At 48.5% G+C, this 20,114-nt stretch overlaps 1 protein-coding gene across 1 annotated transcript; it reads left to right on the top strand.

Annotated features, from left to right (window-relative positions):
* Window positions 1-4,521: 4,521 nt before the first annotated feature.
* Window positions 4,522-19,206, top strand: LOC143803670 (uncharacterized). The gene is made up of 3 exons (XM_077281449.1): window positions 4,522-5,148; window positions 5,182-6,038; window positions 19,120-19,206. Exons 1-3 carry the CDS (start codon window positions 4,746-4,748, stop codon window positions 19,204-19,206), a joined length of 1,347 nt encoding a protein of 448 aa, XP_077137564.1. The 5' UTR covers window positions 4,522-4,745.
* The last annotated feature ends 908 nt before the right edge of the window (window positions 19,207-20,114 follow it).

Raw genomic sequence — 20,114 nt, 5'->3', positions numbered from 1 at the left:
CTCCAGAGAAAGGACCCCAAAAGTAGGATACAAGCCCCCCACAAATAATAACGGTGAGGTAAGAGGAAATGACAAACACAGAGATGAACTAGGTTTAGCAAAGAGAGGCCCACTTGCTAATAGCAGAATGTAGTAAGACAACTTATATGGTCAACAAAAACCCTATCAAAATCCACGCTGGAGATTCAAGAACTCCCGAACCGTCTAACGGCCCGGGGGGAGAACACCAGCCACCCTAGAGCTTCCAGCAAGGTCAGGATACAGATTATATACAAGCTGGACAAAAATGCAAACAAAAACAAATAGCAAAAAGCAAGAAAGCAGACTTAGCTTAATCAAGCAGGAACCAGGATCAGTAGACAAGAGCACTACAGATTAGCTCTGATATCAACGTTGCCAGGCATTGAACTGAAGGTCCAGGGAGCTTATATAGCAACACCCCTGACCTAACGACCCAGGTGAGCATACAAGGGATGAATGACATACCCAGAGTCAAATCACTAGTAGCCACTAGAGGGAGCCAAAAGGTAAATTCACAACAGGGGAGCTATGGTACGTCTGATGGCACTGAAGGAGTTCGTCTGACCAGGTATCACAGACACCAATACATTTCACAGCCGGGCCACCAGGGGGAGCTAAGGGTTCTATTCATTAGGCCACTCGTCACACACGGGTAAAACTGGGGGTCAGGCAGGAAGTTAGTTAGAAAGCTTACTGGATATGAACCAGGCAACACCTTGTGGCAGAGGGTGTTGCGGGAGAGGATTCGGTAGGGCCTCTGTCAGGTTTGGGACCCTGATGGAGACCTGGCTACAAGAAAGAATGTAACGGGACCGTGCCTGCACAGAGAAGCGGCGGTGCCCTAAGGAAGGACTAGAAGAGAGATATATTGTGCTGAGTGAGAAACGAGATCGAAGCAAATAGGAGAATACCAGTAGGGGTCGTGCCGTGAGATCGAGGCAACATCCTACTGAGGCGTGTAGCCGGTGGCCGGAACGCCGAGGAAGTATACAGAGATATAGCTTCAAGCAATACTTCAAACCTACGGCAGGACAGTCAGTCTCAGGCGGGCTGTCTCACATTTAATCACCTATGCAGTCTTGGGGGGCAACTTGTGGAGAGGGGCGACTCTAGGGTCCCGGAAGAGCTCCGAGCCTACCCGTCAAACGGGTGCCGTTCCAACCAGAACATCGGGAGGGACGGAGGATTAGCAGAACATCAACTAATCGAGTTGTGAGGGAACTTAAGAAACAGACACAACAGTTGTGGGGTACTTTCCGTAAGCACAGCAGGGAAGGACTACAACACATAGCGCTAAGAAGGAAGGCACTGATTTCCACCTGCAAAGTGAACTCTGGAAGTGCCATTGGACCGGCCGGACTTGCGCAGCCTGGTGATCTGTATTCCGGACTGAGGACCCAGAGATCTTCAGTAAAGAGGTAAAGAGACTGCAACCTGGTGTCCTCGTTATTTACCGCGACCTGCACCCCACAACTGCACCGCTACACCACCACTTATTGCACCGGACGTCCCCCACTGACTGGGCCTAGCCACCGTGACAACCCCAGGACAGAGACTCAGGGGCCCGGCTCCGGGTACCCCTCGGCCCTGCGGCGGTGTGGGGGCACTCCAGTTCCATCCTGCATGTCCACATGGATAGTCCTTCTCTGAACCCTGCTTATACAGGTACTATACAGATGATCAGGTTTTAAATACATCAGATAGGGATTCTATACATTAGTTAGGACTGCTCTATAAGGGTATACCTTGACGATTTGGTGGAGCAGCTTAGTATACAATTTTTTGCAAAAAAACGTATCAACTAAATACCTTGTTTTCTTTACATCTTTTGACTAGCACTTGCTGATTACTGTGATTTTTTTACAGCAGAGTATTTTTGACCTCACTGTGCTCTTTTGTGTCTTCAAGTTTTCTGGTGGTGTGAACAGGTTCCTACAGACTTGTTCAATGTGCAAGTGGCCCATGTGTTTCTGATTCTATAATTGTTCTCTTGTTTCTACAAGACTGGGGAGTCCACCACTCCTCTGTGGGTCATTTGCATTTAAGCTGTTCCATCCTGCATGTCCACATGGATAGTCCTTCTCTGAACCCTGCTTATACAGTGTGATGAGGGAACAGCCGCCATCTTGGACGGGCATACTAACGCAGATTGGCGTGACTCCATTTTGTCTCCTGGTCACAGGTCTGCAGAGAGGAGTGCTCCTGGCCCCCACCTTTTCTAATGAACATAGTGCCTATTAGTATGGTAATCGGCTGAGCTCAGAGGAGATTGCAGAAGGTACTTCAAAGCTCAGTTAGGAAGCCACACCAGCAGGGGGCTTGGAAATGCTCAAGGGCTTAATTAAAGCACGCATGTCAAGGGGCCACTGGATACACATCTAGTATGGTCGTCCAGCCGAACCGTCTCTGACATGGAATCGTGAATTATGGACGCATCGTCCGAGGTAGCGGCTCATAAAAAATATTCCCCTCGTCCTAAAGAAATGGTGCATCTAATGGTGCGACTCCTGTATCCGTGGGAGGTCTGAAACCCGAGATATAGAGATCAGCATCCCACAGGGACCGAATGGGTCCAGGTTTGATCCCAGTACGACCGGCAGAACAAACCACAGGCGCTGGTACTGCCCGTGGGCTGATCCGATCATCCTGAGAGCAGTTATCCCATTTATTAGATATTGGAATAAATCTTGCAGGGAGGCAGAGGGGTGGAGATTGCTAAGCCCACCCAGCTACAGGGGGAGGGACACGGCAGGGTTAAGAGCTGGACCATGTGGAGAGTGGGTGACACACAGAAGATGACCAGCTAAGAAACAGGGCATGCCAGCCAGACGGGGGCAAGCACACGCTTTCTGGGGGCTGCCCGGCAACTAAAGTTTTGGACCTGCGGAACGCTGCGCCCCCCGGCTTCCACAAGCGACCTCTAACCTGGTAAAGTGACCTCCAGCTTTATACCTTAAGCCTTGTATCATTGTTGTTGTATCGTACTCTGACTGTAACTCTTGATATATTGTGATTGTATATTTCTTGTAATTACCTAGTGCGCCCTTAAGGCAATTAAATCATAAATTAATTTTGGGCTGATCCTTTTACTCTGATTGCGAATCCTAGAATACCCAGTGTGGGTAACAGGGCAGTCTCCCCGGCGGCCATTTGCTCTAGGTGCAGTTCCCTTACTGACCTGAGAGACAAAGGGGGCGCCGGCGAGCTGTGCCTGTGTAGCGACGTCACGGATTGGTGACGTGGAAGGAACGGGGGCTTCCTTCACAGTGGTGGCAGCGTACGTGGGATCAGAGTAATAGTGTGCGTGGGACCCCTACTCCCAGACACTAAAGACTACCAGTGGTAACTTTCGCTGCTGGGGTCTTAAGGTCAGCCCAGCACTAGACGGTCAGAGTGTAAATATAATAAGTTGTGTGCAAGGTCAGGGTTACAGCTGTGTCAGTAACCAGAGGTTCCAAAGATGGCAGAGGGCACCAGGAGTGCAGTGAGGGCGCAGGCCAGTGCTATGGTCGATGAGGAGGTGGTGGTGGACTTTACTGTTCAAGGCGAGGGGGAGCTCAGCCCAGACTCCCCAAGGAGCCAGCCACCTGTGCTTAGTCCGGCAAGGGACTACCCACCACCTACCCGCCCCAGCCTGTCCACATCAGAGGCCCTTGTTGCAGCGGCAGTGACACGTCTCGAGGCGGGTAATGAAGACGCCTATATGAGACTCATGGCAGCTGCAGAGAAGGCAGCGGAGGCCGAGCGTGCAGAACGCCGTGAGGCAGCGGAGCGGGCAGAGAAAGCTGCGGAGCGGGCAGAGAAAGCTGCAGAGCGGGCAGCGGAGCAAGCAGCGGCAGAGAGAGCAGCGGAGCGCCAGCACCGACTGGAGATGGCTCAACACGGGCTCCCGCTGGAAGCCCCAGCACCACCAGAGTCCAGGGTTTCCAAAGTCCGGGCCGAGGACTTCCCTCTGCTTGAGAAGGATGGAGACCTGGATTCCTTCTTGCTGGCCTTTGAAAGGACCTGCCTTCAACACCATCTGGCCCCGGATCAGTGGGCAAGATACCTGACCCCCCGTTTGAGGGGTAAGTCCCTGGAAGTTTTGGGGGACTTACCTGCCGGGGCGGAGCAGGACTACAGCAGCATCAAGCGGGCCCTGATCCAGCACTACAACCTCACCCCGGAGTCCTACCGCAAGAAGTTCCGGAGCCTGCAGCGGGGCCCAAAGGACACCTGGACCGACCACATGCGGGCGTTGCTGAGAGCTGCAGAGCACTGGACCTCGGGTCTAGCGCTCACCACCCGCCAGGAGGTCCAGGAACTGTTCGTCACGGAGCAGTTCTTGTGGAACTGCTCAGAGGACCTCCAGCAGTTCCTTCGTGACCGGAAACCGAAGGGGGCTTCTGCTACAGCCGCCCTGGCAGATGAGTATGCCAATAACGGTGCCTGAGCCGAAGAAGCCTGCCAGCAGCACCTGGAGAGGGGGTAAGCCCAATTCTGCCCCTGTTTCCCCAGCCCCCAGAGTGCAAGGGGTGTACCCCCCTGCTGCCCTCTCCAGGCCAGGTGCAGAACCCAGACGTTGTCATCACTGCAACCAGCTGGGACACTTCAAGTCTGCATGTCCCCAGCGTCTTAAGGCCCCATCCCTGTCCCCGGAACCGTCCACTGTTTTATGTGTGGGAGGGGGTGGTGGGAGGTCCCTGGACAATTACCAACCCGTCACTATCGGCCGCACAGCGGTCATGGGACTGCGGGACACAGGCGCTGAACGAACCCTGGTACGTCCTGAGGTGGTGTCCCCTCAAGACTTGGTACCGGGAAAAACCCTTTCCGTCTCCGGAATTGGAGGCGTGGAACCGGCGCTGCCTGTCGCCAAGGTGTTTTTGGACTGGGGCGCCGGGAGGGGAGTGCGGGAGGTGGGAGTAACGTCAAATATTCCTGCCAATGTATTACTTGGGACCGATTTGGGGCGGATAGTGTCTCAGTATGTGGCCACTGAACCCCCAAGTTCGGCTCCCCAAGAATGTCATGACTCTACTGTGAATGTTGATGTGTTGAATGTGCCTCCAACGGTGGAGGAGGGATTGAAACCTGAGGGTAATCCATACACTGACACCACACATACAGGGCTCACGGGGAGGACAGGTGACGTGGAAGGAACAGGGGCTTCCTTCACAGGTGAGGAGACTGTAGGGGAGAGCTCAGAGGTGGAGGGAGGGGCTGCTATGGGCAGTGTAGGGCCCCTAAGTGAATCCAGCCTGCTGAGCCTAGGGCCCCTGCAGGAGGAGGAACAGGCCATGGGGGGAGGAGGCGTCCCAGGAGAGGAGCCACCAGGTAAGACCCCAGGGCAGGAGTTCCCCACACCCGGGATGTCAGGAGGGCAGGGAAGTCTGCCTGACCCGGCGACTTGGTCAGGAGCCGGGGGGAAGCAGGCGCTACCCATGGGCACAGCGGTCGTGGCCGCTGTCACCAGGAGTGGGAGCGCCGGAGCCCAAGGAGCCTTGCAGAGGTCCGAAGGCTTCCCCCTCTCTGACCAAGTGGCGGCCGAGTCAGACAGCGGCCAGGAGACAGATCCCAGGGAGCTGACAGCGGATGTGGCAGTGTCGTCCATTCTCGCCACATCGAGTCAGGGATTTCAGGCAGCGTTGGAAGCTGATGCTAGCCTGAAAGCTCTCAAGGAGCAGGCGGCACAGCCTCCTGGGGAGTCAGACCGCGAGCGGGTGGTCTGGGACCAGGGACGGCTGTACCGGGTAACGGTCCAGCAGGGTTCACCGGAGGCGTGGCCCAGGGACCGACAGTTAGGGGTACCCTATCCGCTCAGAAAGAGAGAGGGAGAGGCAGAGACAGCCTCAGAGAGGGACAGAGGAGGAGGCAGGGACAGCCTCAGAGACAGAGAGGAGGAGGCAGAGACAGCCTCAGAGAGAGACAGAGGAGGAGGCAGGGACAGCCTCAGAAAGAGAGAGGGAGAGGCAGAGACAGCCTCAGAGAGGGACAGAGGAGGAGGCAGGGACAGCCTCAGAAAGAGAGAGGGAGAGGCAGAGACAGCCTCAGAGAGGGACAGAGGAGGAGGCAGGGACAGCCTCAGAGACAGAGAGGAGGAGGCAGAGACAGCCTCAGAGAGAGAAAGAGGAGGAGGCAGAGACTGCCTCAGGGAAAGAGAGAATGAAGCAGAGACAGCCTCAGAAAGAGAGGGAGAGGCAGAGACAGCCTCAGAGAGGGACAGAGGAGGAGGCAGAGACAGCCTCAGAGACAGAGAGGAGGAGGCAGAGACAGCCTCAGAGAGAGACAGAGGAGGAGGCAGAGACTGCCTCAGGGAAGGAGGCAGAGACAGCCTCAGAGAGAGAGGGAGAGGCAGAGACAGCCTCAGGGAAAGAGAGAAGGAGGCAGAGACAGCCTCAGAGAGAGAGGGAGAGGCAGAGACAGCCTCAGATAGGGACAGAGGAGGGGGCAGGGACAGCCTCAGAGACAGAGAGGAGGAGGCAGAGACAGCCTCAGAGAGAGAGAGAGGAGGGGGCAGGGACAGCCTCAGAAAGAGAGAGGGAGAGGCAGAGACAGCCTCAGAGAGAGAGGGAGAGGCAGAGACAGCCTCAGAGAGAGAGGGAGAGGCAGAGACAGCCTCAGAGAGGGACAGAGGAGGAGGCAGGGACAGCCTCAGAGACAGAGAGGAGGAGGCAGAGACAGCCCCAGAGAGAGACAGAGGAGGAGGCAGGGACAGCCTCAGAAAGAGAGAGGGAGAGGCAGAGACAGCCTCAGAGAGGGACAGAGGAGGAGGCAGGGACAGCCTCAGGGAAAGAGAGAAGGAGGCAGAGACAGCCTCAGAGAGAGACAGAGGAGGAGGCAGGGACAGCCTCAGAAAGAGAGAGGGAGAGGCAGAAACAGCCTCAGAGAGGGACAGAGGAGGAGGCAGGGACAGCTTCAGAGACAGAGAGGAGGGGGCAGAGACAGCCTCATGGAGTGACCGAGGAGGAGGCAGAGACAGCCTCCGAAAGAGAGAGAAGGCCGAGGCAGCCTTAGAGAGAGAGGAGGGGGCAGAGACAGCCTCAGAGAGAGACAGAGGAGGAGGCAGAGACTGCCTCAGGGAAGGAGAGAAGGAGGCAGAGACGGCCTCAGGGCAAGACAGAGGAGGAGGCAGGGACAGCTTCAGAGACAGAGAGACAGAGGAGGAGGCAGAGACAGCCTCGGAGAGAGACAGAGGAGGGGGCAGAGACCATGGTAATGCTGATGGGTTGTCCCGGCAAGGAGAAAGTGCAGAAGGGCGCACGGGGGAACACAGGAATGTGATGCCCCCTAGCGCCCTCTAAAGCAGGGAGGTGTGATGAGGGAACAGCCGCCATCTTGGACGGGCATACTAACGCAGATTGGCGTGACTCCATTTTGTCTCCTGGTCACAGGTCTGCAGAGAGGAGTGCTCCTGGCCCCCACCTTTTCTAATGAACATAGTGCCTATTAGTATGGTAATCGGCTGAGCTCAGAGGAGATTGCAGAAGGTACTTCAAAGCTCAGTTAGGAAGCCACACCAGCAGGGGGCTTGGAAATGCTCAAGGGCTTAATTAAAGCACGCATGTCAAGGGGCCACTGGATACACATCTAGTATGGTCGTCCAGCCGAACCGTCTCTGACATGGAATCGTGAATTATGGACGCATCGTCCGAGGTAGCGGCTCATAAAAAATATTCCCCTCGTCCTAAAGAAATGGTGCATCTAATGGTGCGACTCCTGTACCCGTGGGAGGTCTGAAACCCGAGATATAGAGATCAGCATCCCACAGGGACCGAATGGGTCCAGGTTTGATCCCAGTACGACCGGCAGAACAAACCACAGGCGCTGGTACTGCCCGTGGGCTGATCCGATCATCCTGAGAGCAGTTATCCCATTTATTAGATATTGGAATAAATCTTGCAGGGAGGCAGAGGGGTGGAGATTGCTAAGCCCACCCAGCTACAGGGGGAGGGACACGGCAGGGTTAAGAGCTGGACCATGTGGAGAGTGGGTGACACACAGAAGATGACCAGCTAAGAAACAGGGCATGCCAGCCAGACGGGGGCAAGCACACGCTTTCTGGGGGCTGCCCGGCAACTAAAGTTTTGGACCTGCGGAACACTGCGCCCCCCGGCTTCCACAAGCGACCTCTAACCTGGTAAAGTGACCTCCAGCTTTATACCTTAAGCCTTGTATCATTGTTGTTGTATTGTACTCTGACTGTAACTCTTGATATATTGTGATTGTATATTTCTTGTAATTACCTAGTGCGCCCTTAAGGCAATTAAATCATAAATTAATTTTGGGCTGATCCTTTTACTCTGATTGCGAATCCTAGAATACCCAGTGTGGGTAACAGGGCAGTCTCCCCGGCGGCCATTTGCTCTAGGTGCAGTTCCCTTACTGACCTGAGAGACAAAGGGGGCGCCGGCGAGCTGTGCCTGTGTAGCGACGTCACGGATTGGTGACGTGGAAGGAACGGGGGCTTCCTTCACATACAGGTACTATACAGATGATCAGGTTTTAAATACATCAGATAGGGATTCTATACATTAGTTAGGACTGCTCTATAAGGGTATACCTTGACGATTTGGTGGAGCAGCTTAGTATACATTTTTTTGCAAAAAAACGTATCAATTAAATACCCTGTTTTCTTTACATCTTTTGACTAGCACTTGCTGATTACTGTGATTTTTTTACAACAGAGTATTTTTGACCTCACTGTTCTCTTTTGTGTCTTCAAGTTTTCTGGTGGTGTGAACAGGTTCCTACAGACTGGTTCAATGTGCAAGTGGCCCATGTGTTTCTGGTTCTATATTGTTCTCTTGTTTCTACAAGACTGGGGAGTCCACCACTCCTCTGTGGGTCATTTGCATTTAAGCTGTTCCATCCTGCATGTGCACATGGATAGTCCTTCTCTGAACCCTGCTTATACAGGTACTATACAGATGATCAGGTTTTAAATACATCAGATAGGGATTCTATACATTAGTTAGGACTGCTCTATAAGGGTATACCTTGACGATTTGGTGGAGCAGCTTAGTATACATTTTTTTGCAAAAAAACGTATCAACTAAATACCCTGTTTTCTTTACATCTTTTGACTAGCACTTGCTGATTACTGTGATTTTTTTACAACAGAGTATTTTTGACCTCACTGTGCTCTTTTGTGTCTTCAAGTTTTCTGGTGGTGTGAACAGGTTCCTACAGACTTGTTCAATGTGCAAGTGGCCCATGTGTTTCTGGAGCCACAAAATTTTGCACAGTCACACGTCTGGACCCTGAGAGTGTCATAGGCTAAGTTGTGAGGCAAAATTTTAACCCTGCGCATTCCAATTCACCAAACAATTTTGCCCCTATCACATAAAGGGGAAAAAGTTAAAGGAAAAGTGTTGGAGGCAAATTGACAGCTGCCAGATGTGAACAAGGGGGACTTAAAGAATGAGAGCGATGGCACCAAAGAGTATACACCGTACAGTTGCTAAGGTGGGGCCCCGACATGGGATACTCACCACACACGGGGATATGAACACACACACAAAATGAGCCACACATTACCACGTGCTTTAACACATATCACCCTCAGCACACATTTCACCACACATACACCAACCTCGCCACATAAAAGTCGAAACACAAAAGTCGCCGCTCAAAAGTCGCCACGCGCAAAACTCGCCACATGCAAAACTAGGCTCACGCAAAACTCACCGCACGTGCAAAACTCATCTCATGGAAAACTCGCCAACACGCAAAACTTGCACACGTGGAAAAATTGCCACATGCACAAAAATTGCAACACATGCAAAAATTGCCTCACACAAAACTTGCATACTCATAACGCACCACACATAAAACTTGCCACACACAAAACTTGCACACGCGGAAAAATTGCCACATGCACAAAAGTTGCAACACATGCAAAAGTTGCCTCAGACAAAACTTGCATACTGAAAACGCACCACACATAAAACTTGCCACATGCAAAACTTGCACACGCGGAAAAATTGCCACATGCACAAAAGTTGCAACACATGCAAAAGTTGCCTCACACAAAACTTGCACATACTCAAAACGCACTACACATAAAACTCGCCACGCGCAAAACCTGGTGCACACAACTTGCTACACTAACCTGTCACATGCAACCCGACACACACAAAGTTGCTACACGCATGTCGCCACACAAAACTCATCTCACAAAAGTTGCTACACGCATGTCGCCAGTCTCCACACAAAACTCATCTCACAAAAGTCGCTACATGCATGTCGCCACACGCAACTCAACACACACAACTTGACACATGAAACTCACCCTAAAACTCACACAGGTTTGGAATTATCCTTCAAAAATAAAAATCTGATTAATAAGCAGAGGACAAACTGCAAGAGCAACAACTGTACCATATAGGAAATACGGCAGCTGTCAGTCACATGACCTGTCTATTATGTGTATGTGTTAATATATACTGCCAGGGGGGAGGGCTTCCTGTTGGCTGGGGATTTATCAGGCTGCCAATTTAGCTTACAAATACTGAGCAAATAGCATGTGAATGAGGTCTAATACAGGAGGAGATGACACACAGATATATACTATATACAGGAGGAGATGACACACAGGTATATACTATATACAGAGCAGAGGAGATGACACACATATATACTATATACAGGGGAGATGACAAACAGGTATATACTATATACAGGAGGAGATGACATACAGATATATACTATATACAGGCGGAGATGACACACACATACACTATATACAGGGGAGATGACACACACATATATACTATATACAGGGGAGATGACACACAGGTATATACTATATACAGGAGCAGATGACACACAGGTATATACTATATACAGGGGAGATGACACACAGGTATATACTATATACAGGAGTAGATGACACACAGGTATATACTATATACAGGAGGAGATGACGTACAGGTACATACTATATGCAGGAGGAGATGACATACAGGTACATACTATATACAGGGGAGATGACAAACCGATATATACTATATACAGGTGGAGATGACAAACAGATATATACTATATACAGGAGATGACACACAGGTATATACTATATACAGGAGGAGATGACACAGGTATATACTATATACAGGAGGAGATGACACACGGATATATACTATATACAGAAGCAGATGACACACAGGTATATACTATATACAGGAGATGACACACAGGTATATACTATATACAGGAGGAGATGACATACAGGTACATAATATATACAGGAGATGACACACAGGTATATACTATATACAGGAGGAGATGACATACAGGTATATACTATAGAAAAGAGATGTCACAAAGGTATACAGAGGAGGAGATGACATACAGGTATATACTATATACAGGAGATGACATACAGGTGTATACTATATGTATGTCATGCGGGTACTGGGCAGACTACAGCTGATTACCCGGGCCCCTGCGATATCCCTCAGACTGGGGAAAACCCTGTCTGTCCCTCTCTCAGAATTTACACTGATGGTGTGCTTGTCTGGGCCGCCAGGCCTGACCCTGACTCCTGTTTCAGTCCTATGCTGAAACCTCCACCCGCCACCCAGTGATTAGGGCACACACCAACCCCTACAGAAAGCACAGACAGGGAAAACTAAAAAACGCACCACGCCGCAGACACAGGAAAACACTATAATGTGCACAGGGCAAAACAAATACAAATATAGGAAGGAGAAATATGACAAAGGATAATACACCACCAGATACGATATTTCTTCTCCTAGACCACCACTCCAGACCGAGATCACCAGGCACAAGACACAAGCTATAATCGGCAACGCCCAAAGTCCAGAATGTCTATTTAAAGGCCACGGGTGTGACCCAGCCTCCAACTTGATTACCAGCTAGATTAACCCCGGACAACCTGCATAAAGTCTAGCCGGCGCCACTGAGCGTATAGTGGACGAATGTGGAATTACCGCTGTCTGTCGGACGCCCTAGTGTGAATAGCGTCCGACATGACAATATAAGGGAGATGACAAACATGTATATACTGAGGGGAAAATGAGAGGTGTGAGGTGAAAATGAGGGGTGTGAGGTGAAAATAAAAAGGTGTGAGTGCAAAATGAGGAGTGTTAGGGGGAATGAGAGGAGTGAGGGGGAAAATGAGAGGTGTAAGGGAGAAAATGAGAGATGTAAGGGAGAAAATTAGAGATGTGAGGGGGAAAATGAAAGGCGTGATGGGAAAATAAGAGAAGTGAGGTGCTATAACTAACCACAGATATTTACTATGCCCAGGCAATGCCGGGCTCTTTAGCTAGTCTCTATATAATAATAAACTGGGTAGTTTGGTAAATGAATGATGAGATGCTGTTTTTTTCTGTACAGTGTGAATCAAGTGAATTATGCCAATTATTGCCTATATAGTGGGGTTGGGGCCCAGATCTGCACAGGGGCCCACCTGATCTACAGCAGCTGGGGTATATTCTGGCCCAGAGGGGTATACTTTAACCCCGGGTATATTCTGGGCGGGGGTGGGGGTGGGGGGGGGGGGGGGGTAATCTGGCCTGTTACACCGGGTCTTATAAATGTCCCATGGCCATAGATTATTTTTAAAAAACTGCAGCAAAGGATTGGGTGTGTCAGTGATTTGTGTGCAAGTGGCAGAGAACATCTTATAGATACAGCTTTTCTGGGGAGGCTGAGAGCTGATGTTTTTAGTCTGGAGGGGGCAGTATCCATGGCCCCTTCCTAGGTTATTAATATCAGACCGCAGCTGTCTTCATAGCATTTGCTGGTTATTAATTATGGGGGAATCCTACATTTTTTGGGGTCCTCAATTTTAGTAGCCAGTAAAGGCTACTAAAGGCTCCAAAGACATACTGATAAGGAATTTAGATTGTGAGCCCCATCGGGGACAGCGATGATAATGTGTGCAGACTGTAAAGCGCTGCGCAATATGTTAGCGCTGTATAAAATAAAGATTATTATTATAAGTATAATGCTCCATTGATATTGCCCCTTTCCCAGGCTATAAACATCAACCCCCATGGTTAAGAAAATTACGCGGGAGCCCACACCATTTTTTTTTTCAGAAAAATAATCTTTTAATAATTAAATGCATGTACAGAAAGCTGCACACACACTAATTGAATATGTCACAGACATCTGTTTATCTATCTATTCTGTGTGTATATGCTGTGTGTAATCCTTCTATCCTGTAAATACGTAACGGGTGCACTCCTATCACAATAACATATGACAATAACAGTACGGGGTGCAAAACCTAGTCTGTATAAACCATGAACTGAAGAAAAAGAGAAAAAGACAAGACTAATAATGGTATGCACATCGACCATTTGTAAGAAAATAGAAAAGACCTTTATTACACCTCAAGTAACACAATGATAAAACCACATACATACATAACCAGTAAACCAACACCCCCCAGGCTATTTAGGCCTTCCCCTGAGGAAGCTGCAGTGGCAACGATACGCGGGGGGCTCCAGCCTCACCCCTACTCTTGCCTTTGATCCCGGGCTGATCTGGCTCTGATGATCTTCTTCCGAACTGGCATTATGGCCACCACTATTGACAGCTCAGAGGCAAATACAGCCTCTTTAAATTCTCATGCGTCATGCTAGGTGATTTCCTGCCAGGGTGTATATTTGGGCTTCATTTCCCAGACTTGTGATACAACTGTTATCGTAGCACTTTCTCCCTCATGTTTGGTATGCATACATTGTTCCCTTATATGGGATCCTACAACGGTGGGAATTGACCCCCATGGCATTCTAGGGGGGAATGTATCTACATGTTGGGATTATTATATGGTATTATATGTGTTTCATACTATTCCACATACAGTGGTTCAGGTGCACCATTGACAATTATTCTCCCTTCCCAATAAAATGTTTGGAGACAGGCAAATCAAGTTTCTTTTTCCTTATCTATGATGGTTCACCCGCGTTTTGAAGTCCCACGAGGTTTCTCCCACATACCATAGCTTACAGGGGCATTCCAATATGTGGACACGCACATTTCCTTTATCTTTGTTTGCCGTTAGCTTATATGGCATCGGACCTTGCTTGGTTCCTACTGCGCTTGCGCTAGTAAGCGCTCTCCATATCATACTTGAATTGCTTTCCCTGACATGTGCATTTAGCACTATAGGACGCCACTATGTGCCTGACTCATCGCATGCTATGGGGTAGGCCAAGGAGTTGATTCACTATAATGTCGCACCATCTGGGCTTTCATTGTCCTTTAGTGCTTTGATGTGCACTGTATGTGCCTCTGAATGGTTGCACATTTGCACTGCACTTTGTGATTTATGCTGACCTGTACAATGCTCTGCACTTTTTGTATTTCACATATTGAAGGGCAATGTCCCCTTTTTTTTCTAATGTTGTTAAATATTTCTAATTATGCACATTATTATTATCATTATTATTATTTATTTATATAGCACCATTAGTTCCATAGTGCTGTACATGAGAAAGGGGGTTACATACAGAGTTACAGATATAGTTTACAGTAAACACGCTTACAGTAACAGACTGGTACAGAGGGGAGAGGACCCTGTCCTTGCGGACTTACATTCTATGGGTGCACATGCTTTAAATATTCAATCTTATGCACTTTGTTCAATGCTTGAAAAAGGTCGCTACACTGAACCAAAACATCGCCATCATGGGCTAAATAAAATGTCTCCTTATTCACAGACAGTGGTGTGCTGTTTCCTTTTTTGGACTACTATCTATCCATCTATCTATCTAGAGGAAAAAATAAGGCATCACTCCTTTTCTTCAAGTGAAAATCTGTATTTTAATTCAGACCCACATGGCAGGCGACATTTCGGCTCTGGATGATATCTATCTATCTAATGTGGAACGCCTGCCAGGGCCGTGGGGTACTCGGTACCAGGTCCGGTCTTAAAGAGGGGATGTCACGGTGGCTGCGACCTGGTCCATGGCCCTGGGCGCCCAATTAAAGGGGAAAGATCTTTAAGGGATATTGTGAATAAAGTCTATTGTTCGTGACGCCACCTGTGGTTATCGGTCAGTAGGAACCGACACCTCTTAACCCCTTTATGACCCAGCCTATTTTGACCTTAATGACCTGGCCGTTTTTTGCAATTCTGACCAGTGTCCCTTTATGAGGTAATAACTCAGGAACGCTTGAATGGATCCTAGCGATTCTGGGACTGTTTTTTCATGACATATTGGGCTTCATGTTAGTGGTAAATTTAGGTTGATAATTTTTGCGTTTATTTGTGAAAAAAATGGAAATTTGGCTAAAATTTCGCAATTTTCAAATTTTGAATTTTTATTCTGTTAAACCAGAGAGTTATGTGACACAAAATAGCTAATAAATAACGTTTCCCACATGTCTACTTTACATCAGCACAATTTTGGAAACAAAATTTTTTTTTTGCTAGGAAGTTATAAGGGTTAAAATTTGACCAGTGATTTCTCATTTTTACAACAAAATTTACAAAACCATTTATTTTAGGGACCACCTCACATTTGAAGTCAGTTTGAGGGGTCTATATGGCTGAAAATACCCAAAAGTGACACCAATCTAAAAACTGCACCCCTCAAGGTGCTCAAAACCACATTCAAGAAGTTTATTAACCCTTCAGGTGTTTCACAGCAGCAGAAGCAACATGGAAGGAAAAAAATGAACATTTAAATTTTTAGCCACAAAAATGATCTTTTAGCAACAATTTTTTTATTTTCCCAAGGGTAAAAGGAGAAACTGGACCCCGAAAGTTGTTGTCCAATTTGTCCTGAGTACGCTGATACCCCATATGTGGGGAACCACTGTTTGGGCGCACGACAGGGCTCAGAAGGAAAGGAGCGCCATTTGACTTTTTGAATAAAAAATTGGCTCCAATCTTTAGCGGACACAATGTCGCGTTTGGAGATCCCCTGTGTGTCTAAACATTGGCGCTCCCCCACAAGTGACCCCATTTTGGAAACTAGACCCCCCAAGGAACTTATCTAGATGCATAATGAGCACTTTAAATCCTCAGGTGCTTCACAAATCGATCCGTAAAAATGAAAAAGTACTTTTTTTATACAAAACATTTCTTTCAGCCTCAATTTTTTCATTTTCACATGGGCAACAGGATAAAATAGATCCTAAAATTTGTTGGGCAATTTCTCCTAAGTACACCGATACCTCACATGTTGGGGTAAACCACTGTTTGAGCGCACAGCAAGGCTCGGAAGGAAAGGCGCGCCATTTGACTTTTTGAATGGAAAATTTGCTCCAATCGTTAGCGGACACCATGTCGTGTTTCGAGAGCCCCTGTGTGCCTAAACATTGGAGCTCCCCCAAAAGTGATCCCATTTTGTAAACTAGACCACCCAAGGAACTAATCTAGATGTGTGGTGAGCACTTTGAACCCCCAAGTGCTTCACAGACGTTTATAACGCAGAGAAGTGAAAATAAAAAATATTTTTTCTTTTCTCAAAAATGTTTTTTAGCCCGCAATTTTTTATTTTCACAAGGGTTACAGAAGAAACTGGACCCCAAAAGTTGTTGTCCAGTTTGTCCTGAGTACGCTGATACCCTATATGTGGGGAAAAACCACTGTTTGGGCACACGTCGGGGCTCAAAAGGGAAGTAGTGACGTTTTGAAATGCAGACTTTGATGGAATGATCTGCGGGCATCACGTTGCGTTTGCAGAGCCCCTGATGTGCCTAAACAGTAGAAACCCGCCACAAGTGACCCCATTTTGGAAACTAGACATCCAAAGGAACTTATCTAGATGTGTGTTGAGCACTTTGAACCCCCAAGCGCTTCACAGAAGTTTTTAACGCAGAGCCGTGAAAATAAAAAAACATTTTTCTTTCCTCAAAAATTATGTTTTAGCAAGCAATTTTTTATTTTCGCAAGGGTAACAGGAGAAATTGGACCCCAATAGTTGTTGCCCAGTTTGTCCTGAGAATGCTGGTACCCCATATGTGGGGTTAAACCACTGTTTGGGTGCACGTCAGGGCTCGGAAGGGAGGGAGCACCATTTGACTTTTGGAACGCACGATTGGCTGGAATCAATGGTGGCGCCATGTTGCGTTTGGAGACCCCTGATGTGCCTAAACAGTGGAAACCCCTCAATTCTAACTCCAACACTAACCCCAACACACCCCTAACCCTAATCCCAACTCTAGCCGTAACCCTAATCAGAACCCTAACCTCAACACACCCCTAATCACAAACCTAGCTCCGACACACCCCTAATCCTAACCCTAATCCCAACCCTAACCCCAACACACCCCTAACCACAAACCCATCCCCAACACACCCCTAATCCTAACCCTAATCCCAACTCTAACCCCAACACACCCCTAACCATAACCCTAACCACAAGCCTAATCTTAACCCTATTTCCAACCCTAGCCCTAATTCCAACCCTAACTCTAATTCCAACCCTAACCCTAAGTCTATGTGCCCACGTTGCAGATTCGTGTGAGATTTTTCTGCACCATTTTTGAAAAATCCGCAGGTAAAATGTACTGCGTTTTACCTGCGGATTTACCGTGGATTTCCAGTGTTTTTTTCGTGCGGATTTCACCTGCGGATTCCTATTGAGGAACAGGTGTAAAACGCTGCGGAATCCGCACAAAGAATTGACATGCTGCAGAAAATACAATGCAGTGTTTCCGCACGGTATTTTCCGCACCATGGGCACAGCGAATTTGGTTTTCCATAGGTTTACATGGTACTGTAAACCTGATGGAAAACTGCTACGAATCCGCAGCGGCCAATCCGCTGCGGATCCGCAGCCAAATCCGCATCATGTGCACATAGCCTAATTCTAAAGGTATGTGCACACGCTGCGAGTTTCGGGTCTGCAGCAGTTTCCTATGAGTTTACAGTTCAATGTAAACCTATGGGAAACAAAAAAAGCTGTGCACATGCTGCGGAAAAAACTGCGCGGAAACGCAGCGGTTTACATTCCGCAGCATGTCACTTCTTTCTGCGGATTCCGCAGCGGTTTTACAGCTGCTCCTATAGAAAACTGCAGTTGTAAACCCGCAGTGAAATCCACAGAAAAAACGCAGAAAAACCACGGTAAATCCGCAATAAATCCGCAGTGGTTTTGCACTGCGGATTTATCAAATCCGCTGCGGAAAAATCCGCAGAGGACCAGAATACGTGTGCACATAGCCTTACCCTAACCCTAATTCTAAACCTAGCCCTATCCCTAATCCTAACCCTAACCCTAGTTCTAACCCTAACACTAGTGGAAAAATAAAAGTAAATATATTTTCTTTATTTTATTATTGTCCCAAACTATGGGGGTGATAAAGGGGGGGGGGGGGTCATTTACTATTTTTTTTTATTTTGATCACTGTGATAGGTTTTATCACAGTGATCAAAATGTACATGGATCGAATCTGCCGGCCGGCAGATTCGGCGGGCGCACTGCGCATGCGCCCGCCATTTTGGAAGATGGCGGCGCCCATGGAACAGACGGACAGACACCGGGAGGCTTGGTAAGTATGAGGGGGGGATCGGAGCACAGGGGGGGATCGGAGTATGGGGGGTTGGGATCAAAGCACGGGGGGAGCGGGCAGGAGGAAGGTGGAGCAGACGGAGGGGAGCGGACCATAGAACGGAGGACCTGGGGAGATCGGTGGCGGTGGGCAGAACAGGGTTTCCAGCCACGGCCGATGATATTGCAGCATCGGCCATGGCTGGATTGCAATATTTCACCACTTTTCATAGGTGAAATATTACAAATTGCTCTGATTGGCTGTTGCACTTTCAACAGCCAATCAGAGCGATCGTAGCCACGTGGGGGCAAAGCCACCCCCCCCCCCAGGCTAAAGTACCACACCCCCTGTCCCTGCAGATCGGGTGAAATTGGAGTTAACCCTTTCGCCCAATCTGCAGGGACGCGATCACTCCATAACGCCACATAGGCATCACAGGTCGGATTGGCACCGACTTTCATGACGCCTAGTGGCGTCACAGGTCGGGAAGGGGTTAAATAACCACAAGATGGATTTCATCAACCAAGATGTCATCATAACATCATCATCATAGATGTCAGGTCCCCAGTGTCCAACAGTCAATTACATGCTCCATACCTGTCTGTCCGTACTTGCCTTTTGACTTTATTCTAGTTTGTCAATATAACAAGCCGTATCTGCCAGCATCAGCCTGCTTGGAAATCAGCTGTGCTGCCTGCATCAAACCAGCCTGTATATTAGCCATATCTTTAATCATCTGCTTGCCTGCATACCAGCCGTGCCTACCAGCATCAGCTTGCCTGTATATGAGCCGTGCCTGTCAGTACCAACCTGCACCTGCATGTGCCTATCTGTCTACCAGCCATATCAGTCTGCACATGCCGGTACCATCTGTGCTCTCCTCCAAGGCTGTTCCAGCTACCTATCCCTTGGGGGTCAGCTGCCATGTGTCTGACTCTTCCCTGATGTAGCACCTGGTATCCATCAGGAGCCAAGTTTAACCCCACCATCATGGGCTCTAGTGAAGAGTCAGGTATTCACCTAGTCAATGTGGGACTTGGGTGCCAAAGGCCCACCAGTAACTGACTTTGGGGGGCCCACTTTTCAGCTGCATACAAATACTACAGTAACCTGGTTCACAAATTTACCTATATCTCTATATAATAATAAACTGGGTAGTTTGGTAAATGATGAGATGCTGTTTTTTTTCTGTACAGAGGGAATCAAGTGAATTATGCCAATTATTGCCTATATAGTGGGGTTGGGGCCCAGATCTGCACAGGGGCCCACCGGGGAATTCCTCTGTTACTCTGTGGGCCAGTCAGGGGCCCACAGGGTTCAGGGGCCCGCACTCATATGTGATTTTCTGTACACACTTGTGTTTCTTTTTTCTTTTGTCTGGCTATTTATCATACTGTATAAAGTCACCCATAACTTTTTTTTTAATAAAAGGTTGTATAATGGGGGGTTTGTGCTTACAACCTTGGATTTGCAAATATGAGATCATACAGACATTGGACTGATAGGATCCTGACCCCGGCTATAGGACTGCATCACACATATATATATATATACAGGATATATATATATATATATCTACTATATAATTGTCTAAGGGTCACTTCCGTCTTTCTGTCTGTCATGGAAAT

This window comes from Ranitomeya variabilis, chromosome 2 (assembly GCF_051348905.1).
Source record: "Ranitomeya variabilis isolate aRanVar5 chromosome 2, aRanVar5.hap1, whole genome shotgun sequence".
NCBI lineage: Eukaryota > Metazoa > Chordata > Amphibia > Anura > Dendrobatidae > Ranitomeya > Ranitomeya variabilis.
Note: the sequence above shows the minus strand (reverse complement) of the source record. Positions and strands in the feature narration are given on the sequence as shown.